The sequence below is a fragment of the Rhinatrema bivittatum genome, chromosome 5 (genome assembly GCF_901001135.1).
Source record: "Rhinatrema bivittatum chromosome 5, aRhiBiv1.1, whole genome shotgun sequence".
Classification (NCBI taxonomy): domain Eukaryota; kingdom Metazoa; phylum Chordata; class Amphibia; order Gymnophiona; family Rhinatrematidae; genus Rhinatrema; species Rhinatrema bivittatum.
In genome coordinates, this window is record NC_042619.1 from 364687545 (window position 1) to 364704414 (window position 16870).

General features: G+C 42.9%; 1 protein-coding gene across 1 annotated transcript in view; it reads right to left on the reverse strand.

Moving 5' to 3' along the window:
* The window catches only part of GPR180 (G protein-coupled receptor 180), a 100590-nt gene that overhangs the window by 82855 nt on the left and 865 nt on the right, over positions 1-16870 (reverse strand). The window contains exon 2 of the mRNA XM_029604742.1: positions 2993-3151. Within this exon, the coding sequence (XP_029460602.1) occupies positions 2993-3151 (159 nt within the window). The remainder of the gene's footprint in view (positions 1-2992; positions 3152-16870) is intronic.

A 16870-nucleotide genomic window follows, 5' to 3' on the forward strand; every position in this document is an offset into this window, starting at 1 on the left:
AGTAAGGGGAGGAAAACGCGTGTCCAACCCGCGGCACCTAATAGCGCCCTCAACATGCAAATGCATGTTGATGGCCCTATTAGGTATGCGCGCGGGATACAGAAAGTAAAATGTGCAGCCAAGCCGCACATTTTACTTTCAGAAATTAGCACTGACCCAAAGGTCGGCGTTAATTTCTTCCGGCGCCGGGAAAGTGCACAGAAAAGCAGTAAAAACTGCTTTTCTGTGCACCCTCCGACTTAATATCATAGCGATATTAAGTCGGAGGTCCCGAAAAGTAAAAAAAAAAAAAATTTTGAGTTCGGCCCGCGGCTGTCGGGCCAAAAACCAGACGATCAACTTTGCCGGCGGCTGGTTTCCGATCCTGTGGCTGTCAGCGGGCTCGAGAACAGACGCCGGCAAAATTGAGCGTCGGCTGTCAAACTCACTAACAGCCGCCGCTCCTGTCAAAAAGGAGGCGCTAGGGACACTAATGCGTCCCTAGCGCCTCCTTTTACCCGGATCTACCACGTCACCTAATTTAAATAGAGAATCGCACGCACTGGCGAAGGGCCGGTGCGTGCGCCGGGAGAGCGGGCGTTCGTCTGCTCTCCCGCGGACTTTACTGTATCGGCCCGATTGTGTAACTACAGCAAAGGTTATTCTTCCCTATATGCATCACTTTGCACTTGTCCATGTTAAATTTCATCTGCCATTGGGAAGCCCAATCTTCCAGTCTTGCAAGATCTTCCTGCAATTCATCACAATCTGCTTGAGATTTAACTACTCTGCATAATTTTATGTCATCCACAAATCTGAGCACCTCACTCCTTGTACCTCTTTCCAGATCATATATAAATATATTAAAAAAGCACAAAGCACCGGTCCAAGTACAAATCACTGAGGCACTCCACTTTTACCTTTTTCCACTGTGAAAACTGACCATTTAATCCTACTCTGTTTCCTGACTTTTAACCAACTTGCAATCCACAAAGAACATCACCTCCTATCCCATGACTTTTTAGTTTTCTTAGAAGCCTCTCATGCGGGACCTTAAACACATATGCTTGCTCGCTCACTCACTCTCCCCTCCACCGAACTAGCATCAGCAGCAGTTTCCTCCACTTCCAGCCCTTGCGGCCTTGAAAAAGGAGTCCCATCGGCCGCGGGGGCTGATGTTGCTCCTCTTGTGTTCTGCACCACGCTGATCTTCTTCAGGCCGATGCTGCACACACTAGCATGGTCTCTTCTTCCCGCACGCACAGCCATTGTATACCACTTCCTCTTCGAGGCAGCGGTAAGAGACCATGCTGGTGCTGCCGACTCCAGCTCTCCTGCTGCATTCCGCCCAGGCGGAGGAGTTCCTATTTCGCTGGGGCAGGGGAAGCAGCTGGGTCAGCGGGGCACTGGGAAGTGTAGTAACACACCTGAGTGTGCTTGGCGACACCGGTTGAAAACCACTGTGCTAGAGGATCACCAGTGTCTTTTAGACAGCAGATGATTCTCAGAAGAGTCACAGTTTATGCTTTGCCTCCAAGTCTGGCAGGCTGATGCAGAAACCTGAGCAGTTCAGTGCACAGTTTTCTAACTCACAGGTAAATATATATAGATATATATATTGTTTTTTTTATTTATTTTTTTTATTTTTTTAACTCCCAATGCAGTAAACTAATGTTTGACTGGACAAACAGCCACCAAATACTGGGAATTTTCAAATATATAAATAGAGATATTTGGTCAGTATGTGTGTGGTTTTGAATACATTCAAAACTATTTGCAAGAGCCCAAGAAAAAGTACCTGGCGTGCACAGGTGGTGGAACCCATCTATATGCTCAGCTCCACCTCTGCTCCCACCTACAAGAGTTATTCACCCTCCTAGATACATGGCTTTTATTTACTTCCCAAACCTCTTTACCCCCAAGTCCTGGTAACCTCCCTTTTGCCCACGTAGCTTCCATTCCCTATGGCAGGAAAGAATTTGTTTTTCTTTTCCTCCCATGGAAAGTCTTAGGAGCCAGTCCATGCAATGTCTTCCCTTTTACGCTCTCCCACGCCACTGAAATACAACTGGAAAAAAAGAGGCTCAGGGAACAGCTGGAGCACATCAGAAGAGAGTGGGGCACACAGAGTCAGACCAATGAGCCATCAAGCTCAGCATCCAATCCAGGTCACCCGGAAGCACCCAACAGATCCAATCCAGGTCACCCGGAAGCACCCAACAGATCCTCATAGGGAGAGCCCTTCTCACTGCACAAGCATCTGAACCCTACCCACAAGTGCCCCCCTCAAACTCCTCCCAGTTCCTACATCGTTCTCATCAGCCCACTTCTGAGTAAATGCAGTTTGGACCTACCCTGTCCACATGCATTCACACTCATCGTAGCATGGTGGGGGGGGGATAACGAAAACGAGAGCACCAAAATGTAACCAAAAATGAAGATTCATTTTTGTTCACAAAACCACATTTAAACTTCGTTGGCAACCAACCAACTTGATTTGTGATTGACACTTGGCAATCAAACAACATTTTGTAAGTTTTTATAAAACAAAAAAAAGCACTTATAGTTTCACTTTTTGTCTGTCCATCTCTCTTTAAAACACTGACGTGACAGGCAGGCAGGTGAACAAAACAAAACCACAAGCACTCAGGAAAGAAAGAAGAGGAACCAGCGTCATGAGGCTCCACCAGCTGAAGATCAGAGCAGCCTGCGGCCCTTTTGCTGTCTCCGCCTGCCCAGACACTGCTCCCCTGGCAGCCAATTGCACTGTCCAACTTTACCAGCGGATGTAGATGGGAGAATGGGAGGAAGACAGCAGGGTGTGGTATCTCCTATAACACCTCACCTGCCCACAGCAGCTGTTAATACCACAAACACACTCTCTCAGTTTTCCTTTGTGCCAGTTTTCCCCTCTGGTATTTATTTTCTCTTAAGTATCGCAAACTCTTTGCAACGAGAAAGTACTTAAAAAGTATTACTCCAGAAACCTCTAGAACGTAGAACAAACTCTCACTTGACAGACGAGCTTTGGCTAACTTTTCTGTGCAGCTGTAGCCAGCCGGGCTTTCCTGCAGATTGGTCCATTCCTGCTCTTCATACAGGTAAAGTCTGGCTTCCTTTCCGATGGCGGTTGCTATATTGCTGATCCTGAGCAATAGGACTGCAAGCTCACCTTAGCAAGAGACAAAAAAAAAAAAAAAGGAAGAAAGAAAAAGCATAAATATTATAGTCCTGATTTTAAAAGCAATAATATACAGCATGGTTTAAACCCACTTAGGAAAGTACAAAGCTCTCTGTAATTAAAGCAATTAAAAAAAGATTCAATTATTGCCTTCTGTTGACAAAAGAGCACTTTTCAATTTAAAGTGTTAGCTACATATCACCCTTGACAAAACAGGATAAGGAGTGTCCCCTTCCTCTTTTCTATGGTGTTATCTTGGGCCTATGGATTTCTACATAGTTTACTCAAAGTCCATTTAATATCGGGGGTCATAAACTACCATTAGATACATCCCAATGGCATACGTGTTTCAGGTCTGAAATTTACCATTTCTTACATAACTTTAAAAAGATGAACATCAAATTACTGTTTAAATAACATTTTAGCATCAGTAAAACTTTTCATTGTTTTTCCAACCCCAGATGGTGGGTACATATTTCCAGATACCTCTGTATCACTCCACAGTGCGAATGCACCTTGAATATTGTGTGTAATTCTGGTCACTGCATCTCAAGAAAGATCTAGTAGAATTAGAAAAGATACAGAGAATGGTGACAAGAATGATAAAGGGACATGGAACGATTCCATTCTGAGGAAAGGCTAAAGAGATTAGGGCTCTTCAGCTTGGAGAAGAGATGGATGAGGGGAGACATGAGAGAGGTCTATAAAATGAGGAGTGGAATGGATAAATGCAAATCAGTTTACTCTTTCAAAAAGAAGGGGTGTGCTTTTTTTTGTGTGCCATTTTTGTTTCAGGTCATATCTGATTTCATTTTTAAAATGATTTGGGGGTATTTATTTCAGGTTTCCCTAATTTCAGAGTTAGTGCGTTAGTGTTAATCAGGGGAGCAGGTCGTTAGCTAGAATCTCTATTCCCATTGGCTGTCTCCTTAGTTACTTGTTTGTGTTGCCAAAGTTGCAAGGTAGTATTTGTTGGGGGATGCCCAGTGCCTGGTAACAAATGTAAACAAACAAGTGATGTAATAAATAATAGCATCAAGTTCTAATTAGCAAAAGCGAGTAATGCAAATGCATATTTTGAATTCCCAATCCCTTTGTATTTTAGGAAAGTTGCCCTGGCATTTTGGGATATCCTTAATTTGAGTTCCCCTGGTATGTGTGTGTGGGGGGTAACTGGTGAGAGAGAAGCAGCTTGGGATGTGTGAGGGGGGGTTACTGTGGGGGTGGGGGGTGACAGGTCACCCCCCCCCCACATACATACACACCCAGGGTGCCTTTCTCTCCCCCACTTGTCACACCCCCTTTCACCAGTCACTCCCATATACCAAGCTGCCTCTCTTTCACCAGTCACCACCCCAACCAGTCTCCCATCTGTCACACCCCCTTCACCAGTCATCCCACACATACCAGGTTGCATCTCTCATCAGTCTCTCTCCCATTTGTCAATCCTAGTCACACTTCCTCTTACCAGTCACCCCTCACACACAAGGCTGTCCCTCTCACTAGTCATCACCTTAACCAGGCTCTCTCCCACCTGTCACCCCATACAGTCTACCCAGTCACTCACCCTCTTACCAGTCCCCTCCACACCCACCAGAGGAATTAAAAGTAAGCACATCCCAATGCCAGGACCCCTTACCTAAAATACATAGGGACTGGCAAATTCAAAATATACATTTATTACATGATTACTTGATGGTATTATATCACTTTTTTGTTTTCACTTGTTACCAGACACTGGCCATCACCCCCCCCCCCCCCCCCCAAACACCACCTTGCAAAAGAATTCAGCCCCCTAAAAAGTCAGCTGTGTGTGGATTACAAATGACGCACAGATTGTTCCAGACAGTATGTTTATTGCAAACCAATATGCTCTTGAAGTAAATTTTCAAAGTCACAATTCATTATTTCTCTGCATTTTTTCTTTATAAAATGCAGTTAAAAACTGAAAAATGCTGCTTGCATAATGATTCAACCCTTGTGCTGTGGAAGCTGCAGGTTTACACAAATGAAAGATATTGCCCTAACAACTGGCCTCTACCTGTGAATCATTAAAAATGGAGAAATTAATTACCTAATAATTTTGTTTTCCTTAGTGTAGGCAGATGGACTCAGGACCAATGGGTTATTTGCTCCCCTGCTAGCAGATGGAGATGGAGTCAGGTTTCAAAGCAGACGTCACCTTAGATACACCCCTGCAGTGACCTCAACCCTTCAGTATTCTCTTCAAAAGTCACTGTCGACATACTATTGAAAAACTTGAATAAAATCTGAATACAACTTAATAACTTGATTAAAAAAAACTGATGACCGTAACTGTACTCAAACAAACATAAGTGCTGGATCCCAGCAATATTATAGATGCCCTGATCTAGGGATAGGGCAACGGCTTACCCGTAACCTCTCGGAATGGAGATTCACTTCATGGGCAATTCCTTGGCACCGTTCATGGGCAACAGTGTGCGGAATGCTGAGTCCATCTGTCTACACTAAGGAAAACAAAATTAACGGATAAGTAATTTCTCCATTTCCTAGCATGTAGCCAGATGGATGCAGGACGTACAAAAGCTACTCCCGAAAGGGGCAGGAGGCTGCTCGCTGTCTGGTTAGCACCGCCCTCACAAAGGCTACGTCCTCTCGGGCGACAGAACCTGGAGAAGGTGTGCAATGAAGTCTACATCACTACTCAGCAGATGTCGATGGGAGACAGTAGCTTAGCTTCCGCCCAGGATACTGCCTGGACCCTAGTGGAATGAGCTTTAACCTGAAGGGGTAAAGGCTTCCCTGCCTCTACATAAGCTTCCGTGATCACTTCCTTCATCAAGCAAACTATGGTATCTCACGAAGCTGCTTCGCCTTGTTTCCTTTCACAGTGAAGAACAAGTAGTCCGACTTGCGCACCAATTCTGAATGTTCCACATACCGTACTAAAAGCCTATTGATGTTTAAGTGGCCTAGGAGGCAGTAGTCTTCCTTCAGTCCATCTAGGGACGGTAAGAAATGGTCTGGTTCAGGTGAAACTCCGAGACTACTTTTGGCAAGAAAGAAGGAACGGTGTGAAGCTTTAACATTCCTGGAGTCAACCGGAGGAACAGCTCCCGACCAGACAGCTGAGGAGGGATATGATAGAGGTTTTAAAAATTGTGAGAGGTCTAGAACAGGTAGGAACATAAGAACATGCCATACTGGGTAAGACCAAGGGTCCACCAAGCCCAGCATCCTGTTTCCAACAGTGGCCAATCCAGGTCATAAGAACCTGGCAAGTAACAAAAAACTAAGTCTATTCCATGTTACTATTGCTACTAATAGCAATGGCTATTTTCTAAGTCAACTTAATTAATAGCAGTTAATGGACTTCTCCTCCAAGAACTTATCCAGTCCTTTTTTAAACACAGCTATACTAAATGAACTAACCACATCCCCTGGCAACAAATTCCAGAGATTAATTGTGCGTTGAGTGAAAAAGAACTTTCTCCAATTAGTTTTAAATGTGCCACATGCTAACTTCATGGAGTGCCCCCTAGTCCTATTATCTGAAAGAGTAAACAACCGATTCACATTAACCCGTTCTAGACCTCTCATGATTTTAAACACCTCTATCATATCCCCCCTCAGCCATCTCTTCTCCAAGCTGAAAATTCCTAACCTCTTTAGTCTTTCCTCATAGGGAAGCTGTTTCATTCCCTTTATCATTTTGGTCGCCCTTCTCTGTACCTTCTCCCTCGCAACTATATCTTTTTTGAGATGCGGCGGCCAAAATTGTACACAATATTCAAGGTGCGGTCTCACCATGGAGCAGTACAGAGTTTGACATTTTCCGTTTTATTCACCATTCCCTTTCTAATAATTCCCATCATTCTGACTGCTGCAGCACACTGAGCCGATGATTTCAATGTGTCATCCACTAGGACGCCCAGATCTCTTTCTTGGGTGGTAGCTCCTAATATGGAACCTAACATTGTGTAACTATAGCATGGGTTATTTTTCCCTATATGCATCACCTTGCATTTAACCACATTAAATTTCATCTGCCATTTGGATGCCCAATCTTCCAGTCTGCAAAGGTCCTCTTGCAATTTATCACAATCTGCGTGTGATTTAACTACTCTGAATAATTTTGTATCATCTGCAAATTTTATTACTTCACTCGTCTTATTCCTTTCCAGATCATTTATAAATATATTGAAAAGCAAGGGTCCCAGTTCAGATCCCTGAGGCACTCCACTGCCTACCCCCCTCCACTGAGAAAATTGTCCATTTAATCCTACTCTGTTTCCTGTCTTTTAACCAGTTTGTAATCCACGAGAGGACATCGCCACCTATCCCATGACTTTTTACTTTTCCTAGAAGCCTCGCATGATGAACTTTGTCAAACACCTTCTGAAAATCCAAATACACTACATCTACTGGTTCACCCTTATCTACATGTTTATTAACGCCTTCAAAAAAGTGAAGCAGATTTGTGAGGCAAGACTTGCCTTGGGTAAAGCCATGCTGACTTTGTTCAATTAAACCATGTCTTTCTATATGTTCTGTGATTTTGATGTTTAGAGCACTTTCTACTATTTTTCCTGGCATGAAGTCAGGCTAACTGGTCTGTAGTTTCCTGAATCGCCCCTGGAGCCCTTTTTAAATATTGGGGTTACATTAGCCACCCCCCAGTCTTCAGGTACAATGGATGATTTTAATGATAAGTTACAAATTTTTACTAATAGGTCTGAAATTTAATTTTTTAGTTCCTTCAGAACCCAGGGGTGTATACCATCCAGTCCAGGTGATTTACTACTCTTCAGCTGGTCAATCAGGCCTACCACATCTTCTATGTTCACCGTGATTTGGTTCAGTCCATCTGAATTATTAGCCATGAAACCCTTCTTCGGTACGGGTATCTCTCCCAACATCCTCTTCAGTAAACACTGAAGCAAAGAAATAAATTTAATCTTTCTGTGATGGCCTTATCTTCTCTAAGTGCCCCTTTAACCCCTCGATCATCTAACGGTCCAACTGACTCCCTTGCAAGCTTTCTGCTTCGGATATATCTTTAAAAGTTTTTACTGTGAATTTGTGTCTCTATGGCCAAATTCTTTTCAAATTCTCTCTTAGCCTGTCTTATCAATGTCTTACATTTGACTTGCCAATGCTTATGCATTATAGTATTTTCTTTTGTTGGATACTTCTTCCAATTTTTGAATGAAGATCCTTTGGCTAAAATAGCTTCTGTCATCTCCCCTTTTAACCATGCCAGTAATCATTTTGCCTTCCTTTCACCTTTCTTAATGTGTTGAATACATCTGGACTGTGCTTCTAGGATGGCTTTTTTTTTTTTTTAAACAATGTCCATGCCTCTTGCACACTTTTTACTTTTGTAGCTGCTCCTTTCAGTTTTTTTCTATTTTTCTCATTTTATCAAAGTTTCCCTTTTGAAAGTTTAGCACGAGAGCCGTGGATTAGCTTACTATCTCCCTTGCAGTCATTAATTCAAATTTGATCATATTATGATCACTATTGCTAAGTGGCCCCACCACTGCTACTTCTCTCACCAAATCTTGAGCTCCACAGAGAATTAGATCTAAAATTGCTCCCTCTCTTGTCTGTTCCTGAACCAATTGCTCCATAAAATTGTCATTTATTCCATCCAGGAACTTTCTCTCTCTAGCGTGTCCCGATGATACATTTACCCGGTCAATATTGGGGTAATTGAAATTTCCATTACTGCACTACCAATTTGGTTAGCTTTCCTAATTTCTTTTAGCATTTCACAGTCCGTCTCACCATCTTGACCAGGTGGACGGTAGTATACTCCTATCACTATAGCCTTTCCCAACACACAAGGGATTTCTACCCATAAAGATTCGATTCTGCATTTAGTCTCATGAAGGATGTTTATCCTGTTGGACTCTATGCCATCCCGGCCATAAAGTGCTACACCGCCTCCTGGGTGCTCCTCTCTGTCATTGCACTGTCCGATTGGTTATCCTCCTTCCACCATGTCTCTGAGATGCCAATTAAGTCTATGTCATCATTCACTGCTATACATTCTAATTCACCCATCTTACTTCTTAGACTTCTGGCATTAGCATACAAACATTTCAAAATTTGTTTTTTTGTTTGTATTTTCATTCTGCTTTTTAATTGATAGGGATAAGTTAGAATTTTTTTAGCTCAGGTGAGTTTTTAGTTACAGGCACTTGGACTACTTTTCTTATTATTGGAACCTCAACTGTCAGGATGCCCTAATTCTAATGCATCATTAGCATCCTTTGAAGATACCTCCTTCCGAACCATGTGCTGCTGAGCAACTGTCGGCTTTCCCCTTTGTTCTAGTTTAAAAGCTGCTCTATCTCCTTTTTAAAGGTTAGCGCCAGCAGCCTGGTTCCACCCTGGTAAGGTGGAGCCCATCCCTTCGGAATAGAGACTCCCCCTTCCCCAAAAGGTTCCCCAATTCCTTACAAAACTGAATCCGTCTTCCTTGCACATCGTCTCATCCAAGCATTGAGACTCCGGAGTTCTGCCTGCTTCTGGGGACCTGCGCGTGGAACAGGGAGCATTTCAGAGAATGCTATCCTGGAGGTTCTGGATTTAAGCTTTCTACTAAGAGCCTAAATTTGGCTTCCAGAACCTCCCTCCCACGTCTTCCTTAGTCATTGGTGCCCACATGTACCACATGATCTGGAAAGAAATACGACGAGTGAGGTAATCAAATTTGCAGATGATACAAAATTGCTCAGAGTAGTTAAATCACAAGCAGATTGTGATAAATTGCACAGGAAGACCTTCTGAGACTGGAAAATTTGGCATCCAAATGGCAGATGAAATTTGTGGATAAGTGCAAGGTGATGCATATAGGGAAAAATAACCCATGCTATAGTTACACAATGTTAGGTTTCATATTAGGAGCTACCAGCCAAGAAAGATCTAGGCGTCCTAGTAGATAACACATTGAAATAATCAGTTCAGTGTGCTGCGGCAGTCAAAAAAGCAAACAGAATGTTGGGAAGAAAGGGACTGGGGAATAAAACGGAAAATGTCATAATGCCTCTGTATTGCTCCAGGGTGAGACCGCACCTTGAATACTGTGTACAATTCTGGTCGCTGCATCTCAAAAAATATGTAGTTGTGATGGAGAAGGTACAGAGAAGGGCAACCAAAATGATAAAGGGAATGGAACAGCTCCCCTATGAGGAAAAATTAAAGAGGTTAGGACTTTTCATCTTGGAGAAGAAACAGCTGAGAGGGAATACGATAGGGGTGTTTAAAATCATGAGAGGTCTAGAACGGGTAGATGTGAATAGGTTAATTACTCTTTCGGATAACAGAAAGACTAGGGGGCACTCCATGAAGTTAGCATGTGGCACATTTCAAACTAATCGGAGAAAGTTCTTTTTCACTCAATGCACAATTAAACCCTGGAATTTGTTGCCAGATGATGTGGTTAGAGCAGTTAGTGTAGCTGTGTTTAAAAAAGGATTGGATAAGTTCTTGGAGAAGTCCATTACCTGCTATTAATTGACTTAGAAAATAGCCACTGCTATTACTAGCAACAGTAGCATGGAATAGACTTAGCTTTTGGGTACTTGCCAGGTTCTTATGGCCTGGATTGGCCACTGTTGGAAACAGGATGCTGGGTTTGATGGACCCTTGGTCTGACCCAGTATGACATGTTCTTAATTTCTTAATTAGGAGAGTATCTATTCATGGACAGTCCTCCCACTGGCGGAGCTGTAATGGATACCTCTGGTTCCTGAGGTTTTATACCAGAGCTCTACAATAAGCTCTGGGAGTATTCTACACTGAGACTGAGAGTGAGACACTATATTTTCCTAAGTTGGATTTTGAGCCTACCTGGAGCCTCAGAAACCCTCAGAGACCCCTCCAGGATAGGCCAAGGGGACTCCACTGCTGTATTCTCCCAAGATACAGAGTGGCTACTCTGGGACTATTTTGGGATTTTGATCCTTATTTGAGAGGAGCCCTGCAGGAGGCCAGGGCATTTCTGAAGCCAGGGACTGAGGAACCCTGAGCTGAAGATGCCCAGTGTTTAAGGAAGACCTGCCCAACAAAGGTGATGACCTGCTCCAGAGGTTTTCCTTATCTGAGCTGGGAATTTTGTTTCAGACATCTGTAAGGAAGCGTTTTCTGCCCCTCTTCCTGCCCATCAAGGGGACTGGCAAGAACTGCAGTCCACAAGGATTCCTACCACCAGGGATCCCACCAGAAGATTATATCAACTAACTGTGCGTAAAAATCCAATTCAAAGGGAGGATGCCCATCAGGCATCTACCAAAGCCCTGAGGGACAGAGACAAACGTTGTGCTAAGTTAGATTTTTGTGCCATCAGGAAGGGTTTCCCATACATCCCTGGGGGCCTACCCCAAAGGGACCACTGCCCAATCTAATCCAGAAGTGTGGATACATTCCTGGCCTAATAAAGGCTAATGCACAAATAGAAAAGATCTGTAATTCTGAGAGAAACTGTAGAGACTGTGGTGTGTGATTTACCATATTTAATTGTGCCATTCAACGAAACTATATCAGTAGAGCAGTATTTTGGCCATTGCCTACACTGTCCGAGTGTGGTTTAATGGCACACAACACACAGCTCACAGCAGAATGAGGGCGTTCCAACACAGTTCACTAGTCACCCTGTACTAGGACCAGAGAGGGCTCTTTTCCATCCCTAGTCCGAAGGACCTACACCTTGGGATGGGAGAAGTAAAAGCTAGCCAGGGTCCCTGCTCTGAAGAACTTAAAAATAACTTTATGTTCCCCTCCGTACCAGACTCGTATGCTAAAGAAGGACTATACTAGTACCATTGGTCAGACTGTGAATCTGAAGAAAAGCTGTGAAAATAAAGACCAAAGAGCTTTCTAAGGAAAATAAAGATACATTTAGACATGCACAAGATAGGAAAAGGCTATAAAATAATATCCAAGTGTTGGATATCCCAGTGAGCACTATTGGATCAATTGTGAGGAAATGGAAGCTGCATCATACCACCCAGACACTGCCTAGACAAGACTGTCCCTCAAAACTCAGAATCAGAGCAAGAAGGAGACTTGGAAGTCACAGAGGCCAACAATCACTTTGAAGGAGCTACAGAGTTCAGTTGCTGAGGCTGGAGTAGAGGTGCACCAGTCAACTATATCAAGAGTTCTGCATACAACTGGCCTGCATGAGAGGGTGGCAATAAAGAAGCCATTACTGAAGAAAAAAACCACATCAAAGCACCTTTGGAGTTTGCCAGAAAGCATCAGAGTGACCCAGCTAAAATGTGGGATAAGGTTGTGTGATCATACAAAACAAAAATGGAACTTTTTGGCCAAAATTCAAAATGCTATGTGTGGCTCAAACCCAACACTGCCCCAACAGTAAAGTACGGGGGTGGCAGCATCGATCGTGGGGATGCTTCTCCTCAGCCACGACTGGGCTTCTTGTTAAAATTGAAGGACGGATGGATGGTGCAACATACAGGGAGATACTGCAAGAAACCGGCTTCAGTTTACTACTGGCAATGAAAACGAGTAGATGGATCGGAGTAAACAAGAGTTTATTCAAGCATGCCCGACTCTGGCCGAGTTTCGCTCAGAGAGCTGCCTCAGGGGCTCATTTAAAATCCACACAAATCTGCTGACTTTTGAGGGGGTCAAATACTTTTGCAAGCCACTGTAACTAAAGAAGACAGTCAATGGAAATAAAAATCAAACCTCTAGCTAATGATCTGCTCCTCCAATTGATACCTTTTTAGTTAGTGGTCACCAAGCCCCATTAGTGTGCACTAACACAAAATACCAATTTTTATGAAATTTTTTTTTTTTCCATTTTGCGGCCTTATCGAAACAGGCCAAAATAGACTATTTTGTAACTGGTTAAAAACGACTGCACATCTCTATCAAAAAGTACAAAGATTAGGGGATATTCAATAAGGTTTCTAAGCAATACATTTAAGACAATCAGGAGAAAATATTTTACTCAACACATAATTAAACTCTAAAATTAGTTGCCAGAGAATGTGGTAAAAGCTGTTAGTGTAGCTGAGTTTAAAAAAGGGTTTTGACAAGCTCCTGGAAGAAAATCCATAAACCATTATTAATGTGGACTTGGAGAAATCCGCTGCTATTCCCTGTAATAAGCAGCAAGGAAACTATTCTGCCAGGTACTTGTGACCTGTATGGACACTGCTGGAAACTGGATACTGGGCTTGATGGACTTTTGGTCCGACTCAGTAAGGCAGACCCTTTGTTCAGATGGAGGTACAATAACCTGTCAGTGGACCGATCAGGGTGAAATTAGGAGAGGGTTAAGTGTGGGAGATTAATCACAGGCACAATATCTACCCTACCGAAAACTACTTTGACCTGATAAAGGGTGAGATCATTTTCCATGGGGCAAAAAGTTGAAAAAAAAAAGTGTTAAAATCCATGTATATGCCAGATTAGTTCTTCCTTGATTGTTACTGGTCCCTTTCAACAAGGGCTGCTACAGAATGGATGAAAATTCATCATATTTATGAACCATTTTTCCTTCTTTTAATGCAAGATGCCACCCAAAGCAGAGTACTTAGTTGTACTTAGCCTCTAAACAGTACAGTACAGACTGAGCTGGGGGGGGGGAGGGGGGAAGGAATTTAGATGATGCACAAGAATTTATGAAATTCCACTATATCTCATTTAATTCTAAAATACCGAGTTGGAAAAACCTCTGTTCCAATTCAGCCCAATTAACATTCAACAGCATAAAGGATCCTGTTTTTACATTTCAACTACCAAGAGAAAACGGGATGGATCCCTTCTTGCACTATAGCCGAAAGATTTTTCCCAGTCACGCATGACTGGCATTAACTCAATCTACACAAATCACAGGGGCCGATGCAAACAGTGCACCCATGCAATATTTAAATTAGGGGTCGCGTTAGCAAGGAGGCGCTAGGGTCGCTTGCGCGCCCCTAGCACCTCCCTGCTAATGAGAACCCAATCAGTTTTCGTGACTCGGCCGTCCGCCGGCAAGAAAAACCCATGCCAAGTTTATCGGCGTCAGTTTTCCTTACCGGTTGACGGCCAAGTCACGAAAACCGACACAGAGTTTAACGGCATCAGTTTGCCTAACTCGGCTGTCCGCCGGTTAGGAAAACCGACACCAGAGGTTCAGGAAATGGACGCTTGTCAGTTGAGTGTCCATTTCCTGCACCCGACTGTCAAGTGTTTTGGGGGTTTTTTTTAAACTTGTTTCTTTAAGTTTTTCCTCCTACTTAATATTGCAGGAGGAAGTACAGAAAAGCAGTTTTTTTCTGCTTTTCTGTACTTGTTTTAAATGCACTCAGCTATTAACATGACCCCCTAATTTTAATATTGCATGGCGCCCCCCTTAGGGGCCCCATGCATACACCGACAATCTCAGTGTATACACCAAATAAGTACGAGCATTCTTTCTTTGTGGAATTGGTGACGCAAATATCACAATTAGAAGACCACCCAATTATTTTAGGAGGGGATCTAAATTGCATCGTAGACCCTGTGCTGGACAGGAAACCATGTAAAGGAGGGCACCCCAGGAGTGACAACAAGGGCTCACCATTTTTATGCAAACAATTGAAACTGTTAGATCTGTGAAGGACACTTCAACCAGGGGTGCAGGAATATACCCATATGGCCCGTGCCCACTCCTCATGTTCTAGGATTGACTACCTATTGATCTCTGAACTTTTGCTTCCCAGGTTCTTGAAAATTTCTATAGAAGACTTAATAGTTTCTGATCATTGCCCCGTACTCGCACATATGGAAATAGCAGAACCTCCCGGAGGTATCCAGTGGCAGTTGCCGTTGAGTTAATTCAGACCCTGACTTTCCGGCCTTTTTACGGAAGAATAGGTAGAATTTAATGGTCAACATGCTACTCAACCTATTTTGTTCTGGGAAGCCGCAAAAGCAGTGCTGTGGGGAAACATTATTAGTTATATCAGCCATAAATGGAAAAAAATGAATCGTGAAATCATACACCTTGAAAAACTATTATTGGAATTGAAGAGTAAACGAGTAGATGTGACTCGGTTATTTACACTTTCGAATAATAGAAGGACTAGGGGGCATTCCAAGAAATTAGCAAGTAGCACATTTAAGACTAATCGGAGAAAATTATTTTTCACTCAACGCACAATAAAGCTCTGGAATTTGTTGCCAGAGGAGGTGGTTAGTGCAGTTAGTGTAGCTGGGTTCAAAAAAGGTTTGGATAAGTTCTTGGAGGAGAAGTCCATTAATGGCTATTAATCAATTATACTTAGGGAATAGCCACTGCTATTAATTGCATCAGTAGCATGGGTTCTTCTTAGAGTTTGGGTAATTGCCAGGTTCTTGTGGCCTGGTTTTGGCCTCTGTTGGAAACAGGATGCTGGGCTTGATGGACCCTTGGTCTGACCCAGCATGGCAATTTCTTATGTTCTTAACTGGAGCCCTGTCTGACCCCCATTTAGAATATTACAAAGCCACTCAGGTGGCAATTAACAATATGCTACATGACAGGGCAGCACATTCTTTACAGCAGTACAAATACCGCATGTTTCACCATGCAAATAAATGTTAGCACGCCTCCTCAAAATTTCAGAAACCTCATAAATTCATATCAGCAATAAAAAAAAAATCGAAAGGGAGAATTGAAGACAGCCTCTGCGGACATAGCACAAATTCTTTCCAGTACTATAGAGAGCTTTACTCCTTCAAGGAGGCAGATCCTAACTGCATAGTGAAATTTCTAGATAACTGAAGAAATGAGGATGAAATTGAATCTAGATATAAAACTGGAGGAGGTGGTAGAGGCCATCAGATCTCTACCTGCGCTAAAGGCACCGGGACCCGATAGAATAGACTCCCTTTTTTACAAAGTGTTAATTCAAGATGTCCCGGTAGCCTTGAGAGACATTTATGAGGCAATGTGTATCAAGAGGCGTCTGGCTTTAAACTAAATCTGGATAAGACCGAAGCTTTGGACATTACTGAACATTTGGAAACCAAGTGGCCCTCTTTCCTAGTTAAATGGGCAGGAGATAAGATCAAATATTTGGGAATTTTAATTCATAAAGACCCTCAAAAATGGTACTGCATAAATGTTTCCCCCCTAATTGACAAGATCAAATCCAAGCTGGAAGTGTGGAAGCAATTTCCTTTATCTTTACAAGGTCGAGTAGCAGTTATAAAAATGATTATTGCTCCAAAAATACTATACCTTCTCATTATGCTCCCCATAATCCTATCAAGCAAGGATTTGAAAATTATACAGTGCAGTATCATTACTTTTCTATGGAAAGTGAAAAGAGCTCGGTTGGCATATACCACCTTGCTTGCTCCAAAGGCAAAAAGGAGGCTTGAATCTAACAGATTTTAAAATGTACTCTTGGGCGGCTAATCTTCAATTCTTAGGAAATTGGTCGAATGGAACATCTGAATACACCGAGTATGAATTGATCTCTGATATCTGTACTCCCGTAGATCCCAAATTAGCACTACATTTGTCTAATAGGGAACTCCATCTCTTTGGTATTGAGTCGTTTTTGGTTACAACAATGAGACATTCTTGGGTGGAAATTCGTAAACTCTTACAACTGTCCACTCAAGTGTCCCTACAATATCCTATCAGAGGAAATCCAAGAGTAACACCCACTGATCCACCGACGCTGATAAACTCTGTGTCGGTTTTCCTAACCAGCGGACCTCCATCGCCAA